Below are 15,484 nucleotides of genomic sequence, written 5' to 3' on the forward strand. Positions count from 1 at the left end.
TGTTGTACTCTTTTTCCTTCACCGTGGTTTTGTCCCAATTGGGTTTTTCTGGTAAGGTTTTAATGAGGCAATATTAAGCACATTACAAGCTCTAAATGGTTATGGCATCCAAGGAAGGATGGCTCATAACCAAGAAATTATGATTTGTAATCTTTCCATTTATCTATGGTAGTGTAATCTCATATATAAGGAACTTCTATGTTATGAATAAAGATAAACTTTTCTATCCCCTATATATTATTTGAGAAGCATTACAACTTCTTTTTGTAGGCACATGTCATCACTAGAATGATTCTTAGAATCATTAGAGAAATATGTTGGTCCATCTAATTATATAATAAGTTTTTTATTAAACTAACAATAAATTCATCATTAACGAACAATTTTTTTGATAAAAGTTTTGAACGATCGTTGACAACTTATTTTTTTTAAATTATAAATTACTAAAACTATTAATCTTACGATGAAAATTTTGTTATCAGTAATTTAAATTTTTTTTCTATAAAAGATACAAATGATCAAAAAACTATATGAGTAGAAATCATCATTTAATAGATATTAATATTAAAAATATACTAAAATACAATTTAGATTAATACAATTGATTTATATGTTCGCACCAATTTAATTATATTTTTAATAGTTATTGACTTTTAATTATTTAATATATATTTATTATTTTATAATATATAAAAATATTTAATACATAAAATACTTAACCTAGTTACTTTTATAACACTAGTGATTTTTTTCACAAATGTCATCTAGTTGATTCAGGCATCTGCAAGTACAACAACAGAAAACAGACTAGAAAGATATCGTGTTATCCAAAGATATCAAACCCAGATATAACATTTTTTCATAAGAAACAAAAAGCCACGACAACATAACATAGACGAAATAACCAACGCATGAAAAACTAGTGAGAATGCAGGTTTCTTTATTGTCTCGCCAACTCGTGAGCGTTTCACTCTTCTCTGTAGTCTGGGTTTTCCTCTAAAATGATGAACCCTTCTAGTATCGGCGACAGAGGAATGTACCTGTTAGCCCATTTACAATCCCGGTTTATATTTGTATCATCCATAAAACACAAAAGCTTTTCATATCAAAACACAAGGGTACAAGCGAAGAAGAAGAACAACAACATACTTGTCCGTTGCTAGCTCGGCTCTCTCACCAGCAGCCAAGAGAACAGGTGTGGAGTGTGTCTGGAATCCGGTTATGGTCTTTGGCCGACCCGCTTGTCCAACCACATCAACTGCTTGACCTACCCTCACTGGCACTGACAGTGGCTTCAGGTCTTTGTCCACTGTCAACATCATCCTCGGCTACAAATATTTTTATAACATGGATCAAAATTGATCATATCAAAAAGATCATCAGGCCTATAAATGAAAACATCGGGGACTGAAATTGAACTCACTTGCATCGCCAAAACGAGGAAGTAAAGGACATAATGGTATTTCCCGAGTATGATTGGCTTCATGTCCAGACATGCATGCAAGAGTGTCACTATACCAGCAAGTGCGGTTCTGCCATGAATAAGTTTCACATGAGCAGGGTAAGCGATTCTCATGACAAGAACATCCAACTAGGTACAGCCTGGAAATAGAGAGAGAATGGTAAACTTACGGTGATAGCAAGAATCGTTCAGAGTGGAAGGGGGTGAGTGTTAAGAGACCCTTTCCCATGTGCACCAGCCCTTGAGCAATACGCACCTGCGTTAATGACTTACCACGTGAGCACAATAATTTCAACATGAAGAAGAGTTTTTATTTCACGGGGGAATAAAAACAAAAAAAAAAAGGAACACATTACACAAAAGAGAAGACTGGCGTCCTTGTAATAATAGCTGGAGAGGTTGCGAAGCATCCCGGCTAGCCTTGCGTTATTAGTTCCAGCGCCAATCAGTCCCAATGATATAATTGCTGCCTGTAAAAATAATAAGAAAATTAGTCCTCTCTCGGATGTTATCACATTACTGGACACTGTAAAACAAAACCATTACTCACCATGGCAACTTCCGAATCTGTGTCATGGCTAAGTCGGCTCAAAGTGTCCATTACAGTCACCTGGAATTGTGGAAAAAAAAAAAAAAAATTTTAAAAAACACCATACTCTATACAACCATGGAATAAAACTAGATTTACAAATGTATTCACCTTTGGATTTGATATACACAGGAGGCCAAGGGCCAAAGGCACAGCACGCCGAATGTTTTGTTCTCCGTATTGCAGCATTCGCTCCAAAGACCGAATCTCCATATCAATGCCCAATTCTTCTGACATAGCAACCATAGCTAATCCAAGCACAGCTGGACCCTGGTGGATGTCACCTTTCTCAAGATGCTCTCCACACTGAGCAAGAAGGTCTTGGACCTTGACATATTAAGGAGGGGTCAGCAACTAAAAAAGCAAGTAATGAATTATGTAATCAAACCACCACCACACACGATCAGATACCTTTAGGACATTGCCAGTCCCAGCATAAGCACACGAAAGAAGTGTCATATCACAGTACTTTCTAATCTTCTCATTGAATGTCTTTGAAACTTCAGCCGTAGCCTCTACACTTTCCTGGTAAATATCGGAACAAGTTGATGCTGTCAACGAAATGCAAATAACAATTTACGAACAAAGAGCGAGACTAAGTACAACACACTGCCAACCTGTTTGCCCAGGTATAGAAGTCCAAGACCAAGGGGCAAGAAACGCGTGAGGGCATCCCCCAGTTCTGCCTCACTTCGATCCATCAAAGCAAATATAATAGATTGTGCTGCTACTTCATTACAGGAACCAACATAGATCATCCCCAAAGAAAGTGAAGCAAATGCAATCACATCTAGAGGCGCTTTCGCATCATTCAGTATCGGCGACAACTTGCTTCTTATCTATAGAAACAATGAGCATGTTAATGTTTCGTGAACAGGCAAAACATTCAACAAGTAATATAAGAAAGATAAGAAAATGTCAGTGACCTGGTCATTTTGGGAACCTGCGTATGCAATTCCAAGACCCATGATAGCACCAATTCTGACAGACGAATCCTCTTTGTCTACATAGTCTCCAAGAAGTGCCAATGCCTGAGAAATAAAGCTGAGTAAGATGAAAGAATAGCTAGAAATATTAGCACTAGTGATTTCCGTAAAATCAAACAGGACATCATCAACTCACAGGGTCACAATCGCTTTTAATGCCAGAGTTTACAATCCCAACTCCCAGAAGTGCTCCAGAAAGGATAGGATTATCATTACTATGAAAATATTTGTCAAGTTGGGCAAGTCCGGCTTCCACATCCCACAGTTGAATCATACCCTATGACAGGGAAACACAAGATCAGGTTACAGTTTCTACTTTCATGATCTGAACAAAATAAAGAAATTCAACAGGTAAGAAAAGGCATACCAGGCTAGCAGCTGCGCTAATCTTGCCATGTTCTTTATTTTTGAAGAGCCAATTTCCAGAAGATCCGGTTGTTGAGTCTGAAGGTACCGTCATTAGTTTGTCCTGCGATAAGAAAATATATTAAGAGGATGCGTCTGCTACTAGCTCTGTTATATTACAATCTGCAACCATACCTGCCCAAAACCAGCATTTACAAATGCATTGACAAAGGTGGCAGCTAAGTTCTGTCTAGCTGAATCAACGCTTGCACCAGAGCTGGCCCTGCCGTCAAGTAAGTGAGCCTACAGAATTCAAAAAGTTAGGTCAAAGACTGAGGAAAACATAATTTGCAACTAAATAAACGAGCAGCAGGCTTGACATCCACTAAAACTGATTTACCTTGTAGATGTCTTCAGGCGTTTTGGCCTCCATAACCTCAATATCTCTTGCAAGAGTCAGATATCCTTCACTTAACTTAGTGTTGTTAACAATATCCTGTAGGGCTTCTCGGTCATCTTCATCTGCAACCATTTCATCGTCAAGTTCAAAGGTTATACCCTGCAGGGAGGCATACAAAGAGAAAAAAAGTATAAGAAAGTGTGTCGTCGGGCATTGTACTCTATATAGATGGAAATTTTAAGCAGTGATGCAGCATTTCTTTGGTGTCTGCCTTAGAAGTGAATAGGAGGCCATGTGGCTAAAGAATGACGTCTTCACAGGGAAACAATACCAAGTAGTTCTAAAACAAGAGAAAACACTAGCAACATGCCCAACATCCATGGCTAATAAAAAAAAAAAAAAAATCAAACTCCCTCTAGATAATGCTCGATAACAACTATATATAATCAAATAAACACACAGCCAACTCTTAAAGCATATACGAGAACATATCCAAAACTAAAACATACTTACAACAAAGGAGTGAGAAGCAAATGTTATATATAGTAAAGTAAAGAAAGTTAAGGACTTACATGTCGAGCAATCATGTAGCAGAACTGCTTCTTCCTCAGCAGATCAGCACATGATGTAAATACTTGTTTAACATACTGCAATACAAAAAAAAAAAAAAAAATTATCAAAAAAGAACACTTTAAAAATTCGACACATATACTTGGAAATACTTAACATAGAGGTCCACAGGAAGATTAGAATCCTACCTGCGTGTTATCAAGAAATAATGCAATCTGCAGAGCGTTTGGGTATTCTTCAAACTTCATGTAGATCATGTAGGAAATATCTAGAACCAACATGTCATCTGGTCCAGGAAGGTACCTGAATATTCAAATATATAAGACGTTAAAGAGACTTTTATGAGTAATATAGCTAAGCAAAGCTCGCCACTTGTTTCTACATGACTGACCTAAATGAAGATCAGTAAAATGACAAAATGACTGGTCTAAAACCACAAATAAGAGTGAAGAAAAATAAAGAGAATAGGATTGACAAGGTTGAAAGTACTTTGCTGCACTTGTGAGATAATTGCATGTCCTCTTGAAATTTGTTTTGTCTACATGCTCGAGTAAGAGATCCAGATCCTCAACATCCATTAGAAGGTCAACAGCTTCAGTTTCTGCATTATGCTGCAAGGAATAGAAATGGAATTTATTAGACAGAAGGAAAAAAAACCAAAGGCACTAGCCTCAAGACTTTAATTACAAATACCCTTCCTACATATGTACGGCAAGGGCGAAAACACACACAAAAAAAAAAGGAATTCACCTTCATGTGAAAAGCAACAATTTGCTGGACAAGCTCCATTAAATCATCAATAGGGGCCTCCTCACTCTGAGATAATGAAACAAACAGGTCGAAAATCATACACAAGCAAGGTTTCTCATTGGATAAGAAATCTTATAGTCACTCCTAAAAAACACCAACAATCAGAAGGATATAAACGGTTTATCCTCAGAATATGTGAAATGCCACGGAAGATTAGTTTCTGACCTGGCGCTTTGTATACTCTTGCGCAATCTCTCCAGCTAAATTCCTAACATATTCGTGACCCCACGATCCAATGTCACCCTCTGTTCCAATCAACCTATAACTTAAGCTCTCCTGGAAAATATTGTGAACAATTTAAATATGTCTCAAAGGAATCCAGGGCATATAAAGATGAAACAATTAGGGTAGGAAAACATGTGCCCATTCAATAGGTAGAAGCATACCCTTTGACCCTCGGCAGACATGGTAAGGGCCAAGACAGAGAGGATATCGGACAAGCATTTCTGAAACACACAGAAAAAAAAAAAAGCAATCTTTAAGACATAACCAGAACTAGGAACAAAGAAGGTGAAAAGTATGATGATGACATACCTTGAGATCAGAAGCAGGCATAGTTTGATGAAAGGCTTTAAGAGTTCCATAATGGGGACGGAGAAACTTTAGTGGTTTGGGAACTGAAGTCATAGAGCTTGTTGAAGCTCGGATCTCCTGCCTACGTGACAAAAAAAAAAAACATAGAGTTAGGGTAATTAAGAACACAAACACGTTCACTAGTAAGAAAGAGCACCCCAGGGAAAAAAAAAACAATTAAAAGTTGAACCTCATGCTTTCAAGAGCAGCCCTCTGCAAGTCCGGATTGGGATCCTGAACCCTCTCGACATAGAGCTCAAGGTTTTGCTTTAATTCCAAGTCCTCTTCAGACTACAATCAAAGTCGAGTCATTAAATACCTTTGCTACAAAAAAAAAAATAGCTTGCCAATAAAAAAAAAAAGACCTCTAATTCTACAACATCTTTTACTTCAATTAGACCGATTTACAACTAATAACTGACTGCAGATCCCACAGATTTGAAATTAAGTCCCAAAGAACTCTCACCAGGTCGTCTTCCTTTTTGTCGTCCTTCTTCTTAGGATCCTTGGACGGGACCTTGACGGAGGCTTCATCCTTCCTCGCACCGCCTCCGACACTGTTGGGATCGGGAGTGGGAGCCATCTCTCAGTTGCAAACTAAAACAAGATCAATCTGAATCGAATAGCAGCTTGTGCTATCCAAAACTCTAATTGCAAATGAAACTAGGAATTAAAAGTATTCAAGCAAATAAGTGCAGATAACCCCTCCATCAAGATTTCTATGATGGCTCGGTTCAGCCCATTCTAACCTTTCTTTTCTTTTCTTTCTCATATTCAGCCCATTTAACTTATTGGGCTCATTTTATTTCCAATTATTTTTATTTATAAATCTATATAAATTAATGGGATAAGTTTAATTTGGGCTTGCTAAAAAACAAAGAAGTTTGACTTAGGATGGGCCATACAACAAGACTATTATTTTTAAAATTAGTATGTACCAAAAGCATTATTTAACTTAGGTTATGACATGTTTCTTCTTCCTTCCGCTGAGAAAAAACTACGGTGTTACTGTTCTCTGTTAGATTTATTAAATAAAATTAATGTTTTCATTAATATCACCGACTCACTCATCCAAAACGTCTCATTCCATACATTTCCTATCTCAAATTATTGTGGATTCACACCTATAAATAAGTGAGCTCACAATTAATGTTAATTTAACTTCCGAGTTAATACTTACGGTACTAAAAACATTCCAAAAAAGTTCAAAAGTCTACCTATCATACCACCACTAAAAATTCACTATTAATTTTGCTGGGCCACATACGAAAACCAAAAAGAATGGTCATATTAACCCAAACAACATTTAAAAGACAAAATATAAGGATCAGTTCACGGACTCAAACTTCCTACTTTAAAAGGGCCAAACACTAAAATTGAGATATAACAAATAAATTATTTAGATGTTAATATATAATAAATCACTGACATTAACTAAATGTGATTTTTTAAAATACTTTAATAAAAAAAATTCAACTGAGAATGATATAATAACTCAATCATGGTAATATCATAGAAGCAAAAAGTCAAAAAAAAATTATTTACAAATTAACTAACCAATAACTTAAATTAATAAAATAGTATATCTCATACGCACCTTTTGCAAATATGAACCTAAAACACAAATTACAAAATTATATAAAAATAATAACATAGATCACAAGTAAAGTATATCCCGCTCGTAGGGCGGACCGACCGTTCTCATATTTCTTTGTCAAAGACAAAAGTTATCCTAATCCCAGAAACAGAGAAAAAAAAAACTATTAGATCATGAACATCGAAAAAATTATCACATGATCCTTTTAAAATTCAAAACTACACTCTTTCCAAAACGATATATTTAACCAGCTCAAGTTTGTAAGATATGACATGATTCTTTTTTTTTTTAGTCAAAAAAAAAGAAGAGAGTTTGTAAGATAGTTATTGGAGAGAAGATCTCGCATCGGAAATATAAAAGGGACTTGAGTAATATATAAGAGATTTGGGTCAATCTACTAATTGTCAATTGGTTTTAAGTTGGAATTGCAAGAAACTTATCATGGTATCAGGGCGGACCTAATACCCTGACCCATTAATCCGGCCCGGACAGTGGCCCGATCATCCCATTACCTGATGGCCCATAGAAGGCTCAGTTCCGCCGAGATCGCTAGAAAATAAAGCATGATTTCGGAGGGGGTATGATGAATTCTGCGAGATTAATGGTTATACACACTATTATCTCGAGGGGCATTATTGGAGAGAATATCCCACATCAGAAATATGAAAGGGACTTAAGTAATATATAAGGGACTTGGGCCAATCCACTAATCGCCAATTGGTTTTAAGTTGGAAGCCCATGAAACTTATCATGGTATTAGAGCGGGCTCAATACCCTGACCCATTAATCCGGCCCTGACAGTGGCCTGATCATCTCATTAGCTGATGGCCCATAGAAAGCTCAGTTCCGCCGAGATCGCTAGAAAAAAATAAAAAGCATGATCTCGGAGGGGGTATGATTGATTCTGCGAGATTAATGGTTATACGCACCATTATCTTGAGGGAGGGTATTGGAGAGAATATCCCACATCGGAAATATAAAAGGGACTTGAGTAATATATAAGGGACTTGGGCCAATCCACTAATTGCCAATTGGTTTTAAGTTGGAATTCCAAGAAACTTATCATGGTATCAGAGCGGGCCCAATACTCTGACCCACTAATCCGGCCCGGAAAATGGCCTGATCATCCCATTAGCTGATGGTCCATAGAAGGCTCAGTTCCGCCGAGATCGCTAGAAAATAAAGCATGATTTCGGAGGGGGTATGATGGATTCTGCGAGATTAATGGTTATACGCACTATTATCTCGAGGGACAGTATTGGAGAGAAGATCCCACATTAGAAATATGAAAGGGGCTTGAGTAATATATAAGGGACTTGGGCCAATCCACTAATCGCCAATTGGTTTTAAGTTGGAAGCCCATGAAACTTATCATGGTATCAGAGCGGGCCCAATACCTTGACCCATTAATCCGGTCCGGACAGTGGCCCGATCATCTCATTTGCTGATGGCCCATAGAAAGCTCAGTTCCGCCGAGATCGCTAGAAAAAAAATAAAAAGCATGATCTCGGAGGGGGTATGATGGATTCTGCGAGATTAATGGTTATACGCACCAGTATCTCGAGGGATGGTATTGGAGAGAAGATCCCACATCAGAAATATAAAAGGGACTTGAGTAATATATAAGGGACGTGGGCCAGTCCACTAATTGCCAATTGGTTTTAAGTTGGAAGCCCAGGAAACTTATCATGGTATCAGAGCGGGCCCAATACCCTGACCCAGTAATCCGGCCCGGACAGTGGCCCGATCGTCCCATTAGCTGATGGCCCATAGAAAGCTCAGTTCCGCCGAGATCACTAGAAAAAATTAAAAGCATGATCTCAGAGGGGGTATGATGGATTCTGCGAGATTAATGGTTATACGCACCATTATCTCGAGGGAGAGTATTGGAGAGAAGATCCCACATCGGAAATATAAAAGGGACTTGAGTAATATATAAGGGATTTGGGCCAATCCACTAATTGTCAATTGGTTTTAAGTTGGAATTACAAGAAACTTATCATGGTAACAGAGCGGGCCCAATACCCTGACCCATTAATCCGGCCCGGACAGTGGCCCGATCGTCCTATTAGCTGATGGCCCATAGAAGGCTCAATTCCGCCGAGATCGCTAGAAAATAAAGCATGATTTCGGAGAGGGTATAATGGATTATGCGAGATTAATGGTTATACGCACTATTATCTCGAAGAACAGTATTGGAGAGAAGATTACACATCAGAAATATGAAAAGGACTTGGGTAATATATAAGGAAATCCACTAATTGTCAATTGGTTTTAAGTTGAAAGCCCAAGAAACTTATCAATAGTTGTTGAAAATCTATATAGAGTATTATGTATGTTTGTTGGCAAAAAGGAAAGAAAAGATGCTAGTAATAGTAGCCGCATGTATAATGAAGGGTGAAAAGAGAGAGACTGGCCATTCGAATTTTGAAGGAGACGAGAGAGAAAGAAAGAGTGGTCACAATTGGAGAAAGAAGAGGTCGTTACGTTGGATTTTACGTTGCCTCCATGCATAATGCATTCCCCTTCTCCTCTTTATCTTGTGGTCCTCCTTCTCATTATTATTTTGTCATTGATCTAGCATAAGTTAAATGTTTATATGGTCAATCACAAACATGAATTAATGTTATATATTGTCAGATTATTCCCTTTATAATTGTCGACCAGGACATGAAGTTTCTTCTTTTCGCATGAGTTCCGTCATTACGTATCATTTGGATAACAAATTGTTCTATTTCAAAACTATTTAAAGATAATTCAGGTTCTAAACCACCAGGCGGCTGACAGTCATACCTCTCTTTAGGAGGTCCATCATGGCTTCAAGATCTTACACGGCGCGTGAAGCTATTTTGAGCATCTAGTTACTTTTTTGTTTGTTTTTTTCAACAATTTTCATATGGAATTCCAGCGAGCACTCCACTAGACGGCTAGAGAGGATATATATGAATTATTATATGATCAATATATGTCATTTATTTGCGTTATATAGAGAAGTGTGTACCTAGCACCCGATCTGTCAAAATATCTCCTTATTATATATGGGACGATCAAGAAAGACACAGCTCTCTACACTCAACAAAGGGCTATAACAAAAACAACCCTTGGAAAAAAAAAGATACAATAATCGAAAGACATGTCGTCGAATTTTTTTGGTTCTAACTTGCCTCCGGTGCTTGGCTGGTTCAGGCACAAGACGCGGCTGGAGGAACATCGGAGACACCGTGACGGTGAAGCTCCGTTATAACGCCGTCAACAGCTGGTGGCTTCAACCCCAACGGAAGTGGCAGCCATGGCCTCGTCAGTACATCTCCTATGGCTGCATCTACGCTCTCTTTTGACTATATATACACATAAACATGATTATAATAAATTAGCGAATAAGAAAAGCCAATTTCGACAACAATCAATGTCCATTATTTATAAGAATCTTAATTACCGGATGTAAGTCCACCAGAGAACGAGGACCACCAAAACCATGATCTGGTTTGTAGTTGTATACCATGTGATGTGAAGGCAGAGCCTGTGGGATTCCAGCAACAGGCGGTGTCCTAAACCTCTACATAATCAGCAAAAAACGACTTAAAACATATATATATATAAGAGCAAAACGGCATATATAAGAAAACCTTAAATATGTTGGTTCATTACCGTAGCTACGGTCGGCAAAAACGGAGTCGTCCCGTTATGAATCTACAAAAACTCGGTGTCAGTACTTAAGCAATTTATTCGTAAATTTTTGGTAGGCGTTGGATTAAATCATGAGGTTTAAATTACGTTAATTCTGGCACAAACATAATTAGTCTATTTGAATTTGAAATAACAAACATGTGATAACAATTTAAGTATTTATATATAAAAAAGTGTGTATGCGGAAACTTAAAATTTAAAAATGGCAAACGAGAACTCACTCTAGGCCAGTAGGGAGTATGCGAGACCCAAAACGGTGGAGTAGCCATGGCAGTGGACGGAGGAGGCAAGTGTTTGGGCCACACGTGCTGCATGACAGACTGGTCAACCGTGGGATGTCCCCACACATGCAACGGTCTTAAATGATGATGGTGGACAGGTGGCGACGCCACAGCTGCGGGCGGCGGAGGCGGATACCCGAGAGTGGGTGCCGGTGCGAGCCATCCGTTTCTATTCCGACCATTAGCATTAGCTCCGGTGCTGTCTAACCCGTAGATATGGCGTTTGCGTGTCCAATTAGCCGCTTCCGCCTCACGAGCTAGCAAATGTTTCCGATGAGACCTATACTTCTGGTACACATATAATTTATACGAATAACACGTTAATTAATTTGGTCGTTAATTAATTTGGTTGATTATAAAATGGAATAATGAAAAAGGAGAGTGTATCTATAATAATACTTGGAGGTGGCTAGCGACGTTGTGACGAGTGAGGCAGTGGACACCCATAAGCTCCAGAATACGAGAAGGAACAGCTTTCTCCAGTCCCAACTGTTCCACTGCCTCCACAAATCTCCTGTGTAGCTCTGGTGTCCAATCCACCTTCTTCACAGATATCCCCACAATCAAATATATAACCACTATTGATTATTATATGTTCAAATAATACTATTAAGTTTAACATATATGATTTTAATTGGTTAAGTATTTTGCTAACACGTAAAATGGTGTTATGAACATGATTATTTTGTTTTCAATATGATTCTACCACTCTAAATAATATAAAGATTCACGTGACGTCATAACATAGTTTTTCGAAACATGTCCGAAATAATAAATGGCGTTAATTTTTAACAAGTATATTAATTTAAACATATAGTATGATTTTGATTGGTAAATGACGTTAACTTTTACAAGTAAATGGCGTTATGAACATGATTTCTTTACAGTATGGATTATTCCACTATAAATAATATAAAGATTCACGTGACGTCTTAACATAGTTTTTCGAAACATGTCTGAAAGTAATAAATTGCATAAGATTTTGGCATGATATCATAAAGCTGAATGAACAATCCACTTTTCTGATAAAAATTAATCCATTTGGACCGGTGAGTATATATACTATATAGCTAGGGTTTATATACTCATAAATGATTAATAAAATGGTAGTATACCTTCACCTTTCGCTTCCCTTCGTTGTTACTGATTGGATTTCTCTTGGTAGAGCCAGATGAGGAGTGTGACCTTTTACGGCCACTGTCACCGTCATAGTTCACCACCGTCTCCGCCACAGGAGTCTCGTTATGATCTCTTTTGCTGACGACTTCTTCACCTTTTCCCGGAATACCCTTTTTGTTATTAGACTTCCCTTGACTCTTAGTCTTCTCCGACGACGACGTTGTAGTAGTAATCGTCGACGAAGCGTTCATGTGATCGGATAATTCTCCGCCTAGGATCTCAGGGTCCATCTCCAAGTCAGGAAGCACATCTCCGGCGACGCCGAACAGATCATCGAAGTCGATGATGTCGAGAAGATCGCCGTGGACAGCGAACTCCGGGAAGTCCTCCTCGGGGTTGATGCTGAATCCACACGACGTTGCACGGAACTCTGACTCTCCATCATCTCTTGTGGAGTTCCTTGCCGGAGAAAGAGCTAACATCGATCAATCTTCACTTCTTTCAGATCCAACTTAAATGAAGCCGATAATATAGTTTGAGAGAGAGAGAGAGATGTGTGTTATGTGTATGTATGTAGATGCTATATGGTATTATTATAGAGAGCGAGACATGTGTGATAAGCCTCTTTGCTCTCCCAATGCTAAATATATGTTTGATATATATGCCCAATTTTGGAATCATAAGCCATAGTCAATATTGTTTACATATCTACCATTTACTTAATAGAAAAATATGTTTCTTTATATATACCAAAAATATATACATTACTTTAATATAAAAATATGTTTATTTTATATATATACACTAGATATATGGGTCCGTGCAACACGCAACGGATTTTAGTGTTCTACTTTTATAAAAAACATAAAAATAATAAACCATTTTATAATAGTTCTAGGAATTTTTTGTACATGTTAAAACTCGTTTTTACATAAGTTTCAGTTAGTAGTTGTATTTTAATAATTATGGCGCATAGATGAATTGTTAAAAACTTTATATTTATATAGGGATAGAGAAAATATTCTTACCTAAAATTTTAAACCCAACCCAACATAACATGAAACAAGAATTAGAGTGAAAACTTGAAAACTAAATAAGGCCAATGGAGTCAAAGGAATGCATACGGATATGCTTAACCAGACCCTTTACTCTATATGGGTCTCGGGTTATAAGAATGTATATTGTTCTGGGTTGGAGCGCTTGAGGCAGTAATCTTTGGCTTTCCTCCTCAAACGACAGAATTGCTGGTTATGGACTCTGCATCGTGCTACCGGTGAGGGGATATTGGATGACCTTATGAGTTCGAGTTGTGTTTCTTTGCGCAGGTGTTGTTGTGTGGGTCGGTTCGAAAGTTGTAAGAGCTATTGTTTCAAGGTTTGAGAGCGTCTTTTTTCCAGTAACTCGCGGAAACTGTATCAACCATTCCACTCATTCCTCGTCTAAGGACTTTCACTCCTGTTGGTGTCCGGTTAAATTTTAAGATTTGATTTTCTTTCATTTCAGTTTTTGGTTCCGTAAAAAATCTTAATATTTTGGTACAATAATTTAATATTTTACCAGAATTTTTTTTCTTACTTATTTAGTAAAGCTAATTGGGTTGCCTGTTTTGAAAGTGGAGAGCGCTAGCTGTGGCCAGAATAGATCAGAACCACAACTTTATAGGTTCAAATTCAATATCAAAATGTCGCATTTGTCTCTTTACCGTTTTTGGTCTGTCACAACATTATTGATCCACTGGTCTGCATAACTTTCTAAAAAAACCTTTTCCAAAATGTATAAGGTTTTGAATTTAGCTAAATTAGAAGCATGCAGGTTGAATTTTTTAAATAATTTCAGCGGTTAGTATTAATCTCCTTGACGGTGAAGTTACTATATGTGTATGTAACACTTGACCTAATATTTGGAATCATACATTATAATTTGTCAATATCTATATATCACGTACAACTCATATCGGTAGAATGGTTTTTAGAGCCAACTGATGATTTTTGAAATATGTAATAAATTCATATTTTATTTTTAAAACTGAAAAATATAAAGTTCCTTTCTTTACAAGAATTAAACAAAGTTTACCCATACACTTAATTGGTTTTTCTTTAGACTTGCTATTTTCGTTTATTTTTATAATATGCTGGTCAACTTTTTCTTTTCACCAGATACCATTTCGAATACCACAACATATCCATGCATGGATAGGGGGAGGAGGGAGGGTTCATAGATAGATGCAAGAAATGGAAACGTCTAGATAATTTTACTGGAGTACCCCCTTTCTGAAGTTCGCAGATGATGTTGTTGTGGAAGATGCTCTTACAAAAAGGACAGATTTGTCTCGTTTACGTATAAGTGGAACCTAAAAGGGGTCCGCCATAGCTACAATAATTGCTGTTGCTCGTTGCCATGTCACATGTGTAAATCTAATTCATACATACTAACATACCTAGACATATTTGAATCGTAAGACATAATTTGAACTCATATCAAACCCTTACTATCACTACAAGAAAACAGCGGTATTCTGACGGACATTCCAACGGAAAATAAAATCCTCGGAATATCCCGAGGAATTTCCGAGGATATTCTGACGAAACACAAAATTTGGTTTCCTCGGAATTTCCTCGGAATATACCGATGGAATTCCGAGGAAATATCAATCCGTCGGAATATTCTTATGGAATACCGAGGAGAAATGTATTCCTCGGAAAAAACCGATGAATTCCGAGGATATATTATAGCCGTTGGAGAGCCATTGGGGGATTTTAAAAATTCCGAGGAAATTCCGACGAACTAGCCGTTGGCGTCGAAATTCCGTCGGAATTTCCTCGGTATGTCGGCAGGATTTCAACTATAAATACAAGCACCCCTCTTCGTCTTCATTCACTCCATATCTTCATCCTCCCTCTTACTCTCTTTACACACGAATTTGATTCATAAAAAACATGTCTTCTTCAAATTATTTTCGTTCTTGGATCGATCGACCTCATTTGGATCCGAACACGAGATTGCTTACGGAAGAATACCAACGAGGTATAACCGAATTCATGGGGTTAGTTCACCGACAACCGGAA

The 15,484-nt window shown here is 37.6% G+C and overlaps 2 protein-coding genes across 5 annotated transcripts; both read right to left on the reverse strand.

The window, feature by feature from the left end:
• Nucleotides 1-724: 724 nt before the first annotated feature.
• LOC106306523 (26S proteasome non-ATPase regulatory subunit 2 homolog A) lies at nt 725-6,413 on the reverse strand. Its single transcript, XM_013743173.1, has 23 exons — nt 6,202-6,413; nt 5,926-6,026; nt 5,697-5,817; nt 5,549-5,608; nt 5,328-5,438; nt 5,103-5,168; nt 4,842-4,963; nt 4,541-4,655; nt 4,355-4,429; nt 3,783-3,941; nt 3,578-3,685; nt 3,405-3,506; nt 3,174-3,314; nt 2,978-3,082; nt 2,669-2,890; nt 2,463-2,576; nt 2,163-2,378; nt 2,013-2,072; nt 1,819-1,932; nt 1,633-1,718; nt 1,424-1,532; nt 1,150-1,328; nt 725-1,040 (listed from the first exon to the last, which is right to left on the reverse strand). Exons 1-23 carry the CDS (start codon nt 6,316-6,318, stop codon nt 968-970), a joined length of 2,676 nt encoding a protein of 891 aa, XP_013598627.1. The 5' UTR covers nt 6,319-6,413; the 3' UTR covers nt 725-967.
• Nucleotides 6,414-10,344: 3,931 nt separating this feature from the next.
• LOC106301238 (transcription activator GLK1) lies at nt 10,345-13,056 on the reverse strand. 4 transcript variants are annotated; one of them, XM_013737594.1, is made up of 6 exons: nt 12,422-13,056; nt 11,700-11,840; nt 11,241-11,588; nt 10,981-11,022; nt 10,769-10,888; nt 10,345-10,670 (listed from the first exon to the last, which is right to left on the reverse strand). In XM_013737594.1, exons 1-6 carry the CDS (start codon nt 12,899-12,901, stop codon nt 10,515-10,517), a joined length of 1,287 nt encoding a protein of 428 aa, XP_013593048.1. In that variant the 5' UTR covers nt 12,902-13,056; the 3' UTR covers nt 10,345-10,514. The 4 variants fall into 4 exon arrangements, with proteins under 4 accessions (XP_013593048.1, XP_013593046.1, XP_013593045.1 ...); XM_013737592.1 differs by having other exon boundaries at nt 11,700-11,843; XM_013737591.1 differs by having other exon boundaries at nt 12,416-13,056.
• Between the last annotated feature and the right edge of the window lie 2,428 nt (nt 13,057-15,484).

Source organism: Brassica oleracea, chromosome C7 (assembly GCF_000695525.1).
Source record: "Brassica oleracea var. oleracea cultivar TO1000 chromosome C7, BOL, whole genome shotgun sequence".
Taxonomy (NCBI): domain Eukaryota; kingdom Viridiplantae; phylum Streptophyta; class Magnoliopsida; order Brassicales; family Brassicaceae; genus Brassica; species Brassica oleracea.

What these genes read in the sequence shown, in the direction of transcription:
- LOC106301238 (XM_013737590.1), bottom strand. Translation starts at nt 12,901, where the DNA reads ATGTTAGCTCTTTCTCCGGCAAGGAACTCCACAAGAGATGATGGAGAG. An exon ending in TTTTGCCGACCGTAGCTACG is followed by an intron (nt 10,889 to 10,980) that starts GTAATGAACCAA and finishes CTGATTATGTAG; the next exon opens with AGGTTTAGGACACCGCCTGT. An exon ending in CTCTGGTGGACTTACATCCG is followed by an intron (nt 10,671 to 10,768) that starts GTAATTAAGATT and finishes GTGTATATATAG; the next exon opens with TCAAAAGAGAGCGTAGATGC.
- LOC106306523 (XM_013743173.1), bottom strand. Translation starts at nt 6,318, where the DNA reads ATGGCTCCCACTCCCGATCCCAACAGTGTCGGAGGCGGTGCGAGGAAG. An exon ending in CGCCTGAAGACATCTACAAG is followed by an intron (nt 3,686 to 3,782) that starts GTAAATCAGTTT and finishes TGAATTCTGTAG; the next exon opens with GCTCACTTACTTGACGGCAG. An exon ending in ACGCCAGTCTTCTCTTTTGT is followed by an intron (nt 1,719 to 1,818) that starts GTAATGTGTTCC and finishes TCATTAACGCAG; the next exon opens with GTGCGTATTGCTCAAGGGCT.